General features: G+C 34.3%; 1 protein-coding gene across 6 annotated transcripts; it reads right to left on the reverse strand.

Moving 5' to 3' along the window:
* On the reverse strand, positions 1,504 to 8,226 carry LOC107643689 (COBW domain-containing protein 1). 6 transcript variants are annotated; one of them, XM_016347411.2, is made up of 10 exons: positions 7,977 to 8,226; positions 7,305 to 7,522; positions 6,968 to 7,082; positions 5,971 to 6,060; positions 5,403 to 5,573; positions 5,184 to 5,303; positions 4,388 to 4,498; positions 2,252 to 2,333; positions 2,084 to 2,146; positions 1,504 to 1,859 (listed from the first exon to the last, which is right to left on the reverse strand). In XM_016347411.2, exons 1-9 carry the CDS (start codon positions 8,127 to 8,129, stop codon positions 2,088 to 2,090), a joined length of 1,119 nt encoding a protein of 372 aa, XP_016202897.1. In that variant the 5' UTR covers positions 8,130 to 8,226; the 3' UTR covers positions 1,504 to 1,859; positions 2,084 to 2,087. The 6 variants fall into 6 exon arrangements, with proteins under 6 accessions (XP_016202897.1, XP_016202899.1, XP_016202898.1 ...); XM_016347413.2 differs by having other exon boundaries at positions 2,077 to 2,146; XM_016347412.2 differs by having other exon boundaries at positions 2,060 to 2,146.

The raw sequence follows: 9,558 nt of genomic DNA on the forward strand, positions 1-9,558 counted from the left end.
GTATTGAGTTTAGTTTACTTTTATGCCATTTAAATTTCACACACTTTTCCTTTCTGCAATTTTACATTTGAGTTTATATTGAGCTTGATCTACTTTCATGCAATTACAAGTTCCTGCACTTGTTCTTAGAGCGATGATTAACTAAACCCCAATCATTAGGAGAAAGAGCTCTATTGTAATTCACATGATTGAATGAAATTCTTCTTCTTCTCAATCTGCTTGTTGTAGTTAAGAGATATCTTCTGTTTTGATTTGATTTACTCACTCCGGAAGGGGTTTAAATCCATTGAATTCCTATGTGAGCCTCGGAAGAGGAATCATAGGAATTAGAATTGAAGCTCTTTCTCTCACAATTCTCTTGATCAACACCATTTAGGAGGAATTGAGATCTTGAGAATTTGTGTGACTCATAGATGAGAGATATGCACTTAACCTCTTCTCATGATAATTAGATCAAGAAATTGGCAAATTGATTGTGATTAGAGAAATTAGGTTGCCAAAGAATTGGAACTCAATTAATTTCAACCCGCCATAGATCTACTTCATATGATTGAGAATGAAGTTAAGACCCATTGATTCATGATGGATTATGATATCTCCAATCCCTAATGAATCTTTCTCTTTGTTGTTTTTCACTTTGATTTCCTTGAGTTCACTTTACTTGCTTTGAATTTACTGCTTCCTTTTAATTCCCAGCACCCAAAGCCCTTTACATTTCATGTAATTTACTTTTCACTGCTATTTACATTCTTGCCTTTAGTTTCTTGCCATTTAAATTTATGTTCTTTAGTTTCTTGTCATTTACATTTCCGCAATTTACATTTTGCAATTTACTTCCAGCACTTTAAATTTCTGCAATTTATATTTTGTCATCAAATTTCACCAAAACCTTTCAATATTCGCTTGACTAAATATATCACCTCACTAAAGTTGCTCAATCCATCAATCCCTGTGGAATCGACCTCACTCTTGTGAATTTTACTACTTGATGCGACCCGGTATACTTGCCGGTAGTTATGCGGATGTGATTTTCCATTCATCAATACCTCATCCACATCTCGAAATATGAATTGGATCCTAACCACCAGCACTAACATTCCAAGTAACGGAAAGAAGTGACATTTCTATACGCTAGACAAATAGATAAGGAGATATAAGACCTCCTTGCTTTAGTACTCTAAGTAGGGTGATGGTTTCCAAGCTTCCCCTTTAAATCAATATGCGCACATGAAATTCAAAAAGAATAAACAAGGAGAATCCCTACTATATGAGAGATTTATCATTTTACTACATAAGGTTTGGTAATCTTCCATAATGGCGTATTTAACACACTTTCATGTAGCAAACTGACAAACAATGTTAATAACCCAAATAAAATCTAGATTCCATATTACTATTGTCTCTAAGTCATCAAATCTCATGAAGAGAAGGAAAAAAAGTTAGAGTAGATTTTTATTTTTATTAGATATGTTTTGAATGGAAGAAAAACGAAAGAGAAGAAAATAATAGATAATGTTATGGAAGGTTTATATATTATAAAGTATATTAAAAAAGAAGAGGGTTATATTGAAATATAATCCCGTGATACATTTTCCTTCCATTTTCCATCCAACATTGGAGGGAAAAATATCTAGCGGGTCTCACCCCCACCTTTTTACCCTGTACATTTCTTCCCTTTTGATTTTCCACTTCAACCAAACAATGGAAAGTAGTTATTTTCCTTCCAATTTCTTTCCTTTCCTTTTCCTTCCTTCGATTTTATCTTCAAATAAACACACCCTTAGTGGAGTTTGCACAGTAACAAAGATCCAAGTGGCAGCGAAAGAAGAAAATGGGGAATGGGAAGAAATGCATGTAAGCTACAAAAAAGGAAATAATTATATTAGAAAACTAAAATTCTCTATAAGCTGAGCAAATGCCACTCAGAGCATATCCTTAGATTTGAAAAACATTTTTTTGAACCTCAGTCACTGGCAAATCATTTGATTATCGAGCGATTAAACAATCTTTTTGAATCTCAGTCACTGGCAAATCATTTGATTATCGAGCGATTACTAACATAAAGAGAATTGTTACAGCTTACTAGCTTAGGAGGCTGCACAAGCCTTCAAGGAATTAATTAGAACATCTTCTTTCAGATTATGACCTAAAATCAGCAAACAAAACAAACAATGTTAACATACTGGTAGAGAAAAAAAGTGCAAGAAGCGTATTTTTACTAGTCAAATTTCTGCTTGGGTCATCTAGTTACCTATAAAGACAATCTTGTTCATCGGGATTTCTTCCTTCTCCCACTTGCGTGCAGGAACGATATCATACAGCTCCCTCACAGCCTGCCAGATCAAAGGAACAAATGGCCTCGGTAATAAAGAAATAGGCATAAATAAAATTAAGATACAAAGTAATTCCACTACCATGTCAACATTACGAAAATCTCAATCAATCTAAGTAATAGTGTAGCAGCTGGTGAGGTAGGGAAATTAACACAACAGAACAGCAAAACAAAAAGAAGAGTGAATCAAAATGATATCACTCAATTTACTGATATAGATGAAATGAAACACAACAAAGAAAAGATAATGGCTGTGGTGGTAAGAGCCAGCCTCACTCTCCTAGCCTAGCCTCGCCTCGCCTCGGGTGAATGCGGGAAAAAGGAGGAAGTGGATGCGAAAGTGAAGGCAGAGGCGGAGAAAGGAGACATGTCACAGGCAGAAAAAGGAGCCAAATCCAGCAGCCGCCGTCAAGCTCGAAGGTGGAGGGTGGAGGGAGAGGCAGATGCGGAGGGAGGAGGGTGACAGAGCATGCTACAGTGATGGTGGTGAGAGGAGGAGGAAGAGAGGGAGAAGGGAGGTCATAGGAAGGGAAGGGTTTGAGAGCAAAATTAGACAAAAAGAAATGGCTAACAGTTGACTGTAAAAAATATTAACAGTATGGATAAAATCGAAACTTGTTTTAAACATTAGCGACAAAATTGAGTCAAATTAAATGTTATGGGTAGTTTTGAAACTTTTCGAAAATATTAGATACAAAAAGTATACTTGCATTAATTTATCAGGGCTTTGAGATCAAATGTGATGACACACAAACTGGCCTTCGGTCAAGTTTAAATAGAATTTCAGAATCTAGGCTTTCCAGGTGAGTCTAAACAATGTGGAATATGAAGGGAGTTGAGCTTTTTTATACTATTATTACATATTTTATTGGAGACAAGCAACTTTTTTGAAAATAGAAGTAAAACTGTTAGGGACTTGGGTATTATGGGTGCTCAAAGTCCCACATCGAGTAGTATGGGATGCTTGATGTTGTATATAAGGAGAGTGGTTCTTTCCCCTTAACAGCTAGCTTTTAAGGTGTGGTTTTCCACTTTCCTTGGATACTTAACAATGGTATCAGAGCGTGGTTGTCGGCGCCATGGAAAGGGCTACCTATAGGCTGGATTAAGGTGAATACCGAATACTGATAGACCGTAGCAAAGTGGCTACCGTTGGGTCAGTGTCGATAGAGTGAAGCCGCCGTGGACGTCGGCTCTCAGGGCCGGTGTATTGTTAGGGACTTGGGTATTATGGGTGCTCAAAGTCCCACATCGAGTAGTATGGGATGCTTGATGTTGTATATAAGGAGAGTGGTTCTTTCCCCTTAACAGCTAGCTTTTAAGGTGTGGTTTCCCACTTTCCTTGGATACTTAACAAAAACATAAAGCCATTTTGATTAGTCACACTATACTATAATCATAATCAATAATTCAATATATTTTAATATTCTAGGAGTTATCAATTTACTGTGGATGTGATATTGTTAGGGACTTGGGTATTATGGGTTGGGTATTATGGGTGCTCAAAGTCCCATATCGAGTAGTATGGGATGCTTGATGTTGTATATAAGGAGAGTGGTTCTTCCCCCTTAACAGCTAGCTTTTAAGGTGTGGTTTCCCACTTTCCTTAGATACCTAACAGATATCTTTTCTTTATTCAATTGAAAATTAAAATTAGCCCACATCAGTACCTGATCAAGAAATGAGCTAAGCCAGAATCTACAGTCGAGGGACTTAAAGTAGATATCACCAGAGGTCAGTACTCCAAGATTTTCTATTTATTTATTTATATTTTTATGGTACATAGTAGCTCGAAATTTAACATAGATTAATTATCAAAGATCATTTAGAGCACAGATGAGGCATCTTATAACCAACTAAACTTTTGTCAAACATCAGTAGTGAGGCAAATGACAAGGAACACTTAATTAAAAATATATAAACACTTAAATGGCCACCAACAATCATGATAAAAATAAACCTACCTAGATACATAAGAATACCAACAGAGCCATACAAGTCACACACATTGTAGTATCATAATATTTCTGAACACCATCAAGTATGATTGTTTACCTGCAAAGTATGCAGCTGATCAGAGTTTCGGACACTTAACACTCCTTTGCATCGATAGACATCCATGTCATATTTCTTCTCCCAGAGTATCTCCTCAAGCCATATACGGGTCTGTTTTTTAGAGCAATATATAAAACAATGAGAGAGTTTATTCAAAATACTGAATTTTTTTTTCTTTTTTTTTTTTCCCAAAAAACTATCTTCAAGAAAGATCATAATTTTCACTGTCATGCAATATGCATTGAAGAAACAAACAATAATTTGATATTTAACAAAAGGAAGAGGAGAATCCCAGCAGCATAACTTATGAATTGAAGCCTGCTAGACAGAAGCCACATTCAAAAGGTGGTTTTCAAGTGGTTTCATGAGTGTTAACTAGTTTTGGATTAGTGAGTGTCAAGGTTTTTCCCAGATCTTTGGATTAGCAAGTGCAAACTAGTTTTGCTGGCTTTGGGAAAAGAAAGGAAGCCAAATGCTTGTTGCAATGAGCAATCTACTATTTGGTGTGTGTGACTAAAGCGTAATTCTCATATTTTTAATGAAGAATCTAAAAAGCAAGTCTGTGGAATAAGATAGACATTTGGCCTCCATTTGGTGTAAAGCTCTTTTGATTTCTCTTTCCAATACACCGAGATTAAAACTTTTCTTCTTTATGATGGTTTCTCCATTTACACCTACTATATTCTTATAAAAAGATCCTTGCTCAGTTATATCTAATGTATTAAAACTTTTCTTTTATCATAAAAAAAATCTAATTTACATATAAAAATAACATAAATGGAAACTGAAAGTATACCTTATCAAGATGAATTGCCTGCCTCTCATAAATACAAATGGTTCTAATGCCACTATCATGAAGCTTTTTAGTAGACAAAGAACGATTTCCTTCTAACAATGTCTCTAAATGAATGGCACGCTGTGAGAGGGATTAGAGACAAACATTAGGTTTATGCAGATTGGGAGACAAAACGAGATTGAAAAACAAATGATAAAACCAAAAACAAGCATGATTTACTGCACTATCATAAGCTTCACGGTTCAATATCTTAGACAAGTCAACTTGACATCGGACGGAATGAATAATCTCTGCAAGGGAGTTAATATTATGTAATTCCTCCTCGAGTTCCTGCAGAGCTCCAGAGCCCTCTGCAGATACCAAATCAACTTTGTTAAGAATTATAGCATCCTGAAACAAGCAGCAAAAATACTGGCTCAGTGTTCAATTCTACCATGTTCAAAATTTTTAGTACAAAAGAAATATTATTGTTAGAACTTTACAGCACCATATGTTATTCTTAAGAGTCACCCTATGTTGAATGGTCTTGTTGTGTTAGTATGTTATGGATATTCTTCGGCTATAGATGTACTACTTGTGTATAACCATTCTACTTGAACAAAATTGTTAGAATAAATACAGGTATAAGGTTAGTGTATTGTCATTTTATGCGTGAAGCTCGTACGGGAAAAAAAGTTATTTATGCTCCTTCTCTATCTCTTTTTTGAACATTTCCATCAAATTCTAAAATTTTGGTTATTAACAACAAAAGATGAGAAAAAGGTCAGTTAATGTAGTATAAAGTTACCGCAAATGCTATCTGAAAATAAGCTTCGGGGAACGAAGATGAACTGCGATGCTCAGTAAGTTGAAATCGAAGATTTTTGGCATCCACAACCTATTAGAACATAGACTAAGTTAGTAAAGATTCCATGATATGCAACCAATTCTCCTGTATATCAGAGAGAAAATAGCCTCAATCATCAAATAATAGATAAGCGGAAACCGAGCCACGAAGTTTAACATCATAAAAGTATAGTAGTTCAACAACTATAAATATCTAATAGAGTTTCATCAGCTTGGAATGGAATGGAACAACTGTAACCACAAGATTTTGTTATTTAGGAAATTCCAAAGAAAAAAATATTTAAACATAATAATAAAAAACTACCGTGTTTTCTTTCTTTTTTGATAGATTTATGCGAAAATAAAGTTCTTAAGCTTACTAGTACAGCTTTAGAGAAAGTCTCGGCAGGTCTGAATTGAGGAGCAAAAGGATTTAACTTACGAGCAGTTTAACACCTCTCTTGTCATTTAATCGTATCAAGGAGGCTGCCTGAATTACCACTCGATAATTAAATACTTCCAATTTTAAAAATTTCTCAAATTAAAGAATGCATCAAATTTTGAACCAAAGGAGATACACTAGATCAATTGAATATATTTCACAGGTACCATGATGGGATAAAAAAAGGCTGATTGGGGTTTCCTATAAGGTGCTGCATTCATATCCAAGGCACTGGTTTATAGAATATTAGAAGCCAAAGAGCCAAACTCCAACCCCATAAAATCAGTAAAGTATTATCATTCCCATACAACTATGTGTATGGTAGAAAACATATCACATAAAAGTTAAACTTAAAACCAGAAACCTGAGACAAACAGAGAGTGAAAGGACATTCAACTGTGCCAGTTTCTTGTTAAAAAGCTAAGGAAAACCCTAGATCTGTTAAAAAGTTCCTGTGATATTCACACTAAAACAAAAAGATAAGTCAATGAATGTTGTTGAAAAGAAAAAAACTTACAGTGACAATGGAATCAAGCTTCACTGCTGCTTCTAATTGTTCATCCAACCAAAGAACAGATGCCAATGGTGCTGGGTTTGCCAATCCAGTCGTTTCTAGTAATATATGGTCAAGCCTAGAGACAAAATAACAAGGAAAAACACACCAAAAAGAGAAGCTTTAATTTATCCCAAACATTCCATCAGACTCTACCCAACTTAAAGTATATTCAATATCCAATTCATGATAGTAACATCAGGTTAAGTGCTACTATTTTACAATCATTTGCTCCAAATTTTCCATGGATCGAACCGACCAAAAAAAATTAATGTGTTCTCTAATTGTCCTTGTTTCTTACCTTTCCTTTCTCTGCACGAGCTGCTCTAAGGCTTGAACCAAACTGTGCTTGACCGTGCAACATATACACCCATTGGCAAGCTCGACCCATTCTTCAACAAGCGCGCCACCCTCCCCTTCATTAATCATGGCTCTCTCCACTCCGATTTCCTCACCAAATTCATTCAATATGACAGCAATCCTCTTCCCATGCTGGGAATTCAAAATGTGATTCACCAGCTGAATTACAAATAGGTTAACCAAAGATTCCAACATGTGCTAATTGATTGTACAGCTTTACTTTATATTAGTTGAGTATCTTGAATTTTCTGTATAATGAAGTAAGCTTTTTTCTGTTATAGAGGTTTTAATCCAGTCACACTTCCAATTCCAAAAACAAAAGGTAGCAACAACAAAATGTCAAACAATAATAATAATAATAACGGAAAACAAAAGGCTACCAAGTGCCTATTCATTGACATGTAATAACAAATTTTTAAATTTTAACAACTGATAGAGTAATTCCAAGGCAATCATGAGCAAAACCCATAGAAAACGGGAAAAAGAACAAGTCAAAAAGTACACATATTTACACAACCAAAATCCTCATTCCAGAATTCAGTAACAAGCAACAACAACGACAGCAAAAAGATATAAGAAAACAAAACAGAAGTGAAAAAAGCACATAACTTACGGTGGACTTGCCAGCACCGAGATAGCCGGTGATGAGAGTGACCCCAACGGAGCGTTTCTCAAAAACGGGTTCGTGTTCTTCTGGGTGAATCAGAACAGCAACCGGCGGTTCTTCTCCTTCGTCTTCCTCGTGCTCAATATTCGACTGCTTCATTCTCTTCTGCTATCGTATTCCTCTTTCTTTCTTTCGTTGCTTCTGCTTGTCTAATTTTCAATTTCGGGTTAAGAGAAAAAAAAAAAAAACAAATGTTAGTGTTGTGAAATAAAAGATATGTATATATAAAGATGTATAAATAGAAGACTCTAGTATTAAAATAATTAGCTCAATAATAATTTATATATATAATAATAATATTATATGTTGTAATGTGTATATATATACAAAGATAGAAAGAAGTATTAAAAATAAAAAGAGAAAGAATTGCATATGTTTATTGTTACTATCTCAATATAATAAAGATGATTAATATTGCTATTAATATTATATGTAAAGAGTAATAGAAAAGAGAATTTAGAATACTAATAAAATAAAAGAAGAGAAAGAATTGTAGTAGAAATATAAAGAGAAGAGTATTTGATTGCAACATAAAGAGAGAATTGATTTTATTATTACTTGCTTGTGTCTTATATCCCTCAGATGGCTTCTCTATTTATAAGCCAACGACGTTTGCTTTTTCAACTTAATTCTTATTGGAAAAGGAATTCAACCGCCCATATTAATGGGCATCTAATGTGATCTTATCACAACAGTTAGAAGACCTCACAATTTATTATTTCCGAGTAAAACCCGACTCCTAATTATTTCGTTGTTTCTGATATCGTCTTTTATGGGTTAAAAAGTAGCATTGCCATCCCAAACCGATTAATTTTGTTAGACATTTATTAATGTTTTTATTCAAAGCTAACAGATTTTTTCTATGTATCACACGTTTGCGAATAATATGTCAAAAAATGAAAAGTATAGAGAGTCCATATAATTGATGTACAAAGTGTTTAATAATGGTTAAAGAAAGTATAGGGAGTCAATGAAATATTTGTATAATGTGTATAATGAAAGTTTAGGGATGTCCGATTCAGTATTAGAGATATAACCATTAGTGTTATCTTTTTCATCAGCTGAAATTTTTGGGATGAATAATATCATGACATGGTATCAGAGCTCTAGATCTGAAAGGTCAAGAGTTCGATCCTTGATTACCATAGATAGTATGGTTGATGTTCATTTTTTAACTTAATAGCTCATTATACACATTGTACAAATATTTCATTGGCTCCCTAGCACTCTAGTGGTTAACCCAAAAATAAGTAGCACTTTTGAAATTAGAGTAACATGGATAATTTCATACCTCATTGTCTCCCTAGCGGGATTCGTCAAAAAGTCATTTTAAAAGGCAATTTTTTTTTTGTCATATCAGCAATATACTACAATAAAATAAGACAATTAAATCTCTGAAATTTTTTTTAAGAGATACTTAAACCCCTAACTAATTTAAACATACCTATAATAAACCATAAAATAGGATAAGTATCTCTAAATTTTAACAAGTTATTATACTTGCTACTGCACTGGTTGTTGGCCTTAG

This window comes from Arachis ipaensis, chromosome B05 (genome assembly GCF_000816755.2).
Source record: "Arachis ipaensis cultivar K30076 chromosome B05, Araip1.1, whole genome shotgun sequence".
Taxonomy (NCBI): Eukaryota; Viridiplantae; Streptophyta; class Magnoliopsida; order Fabales; family Fabaceae; genus Arachis; species Arachis ipaensis.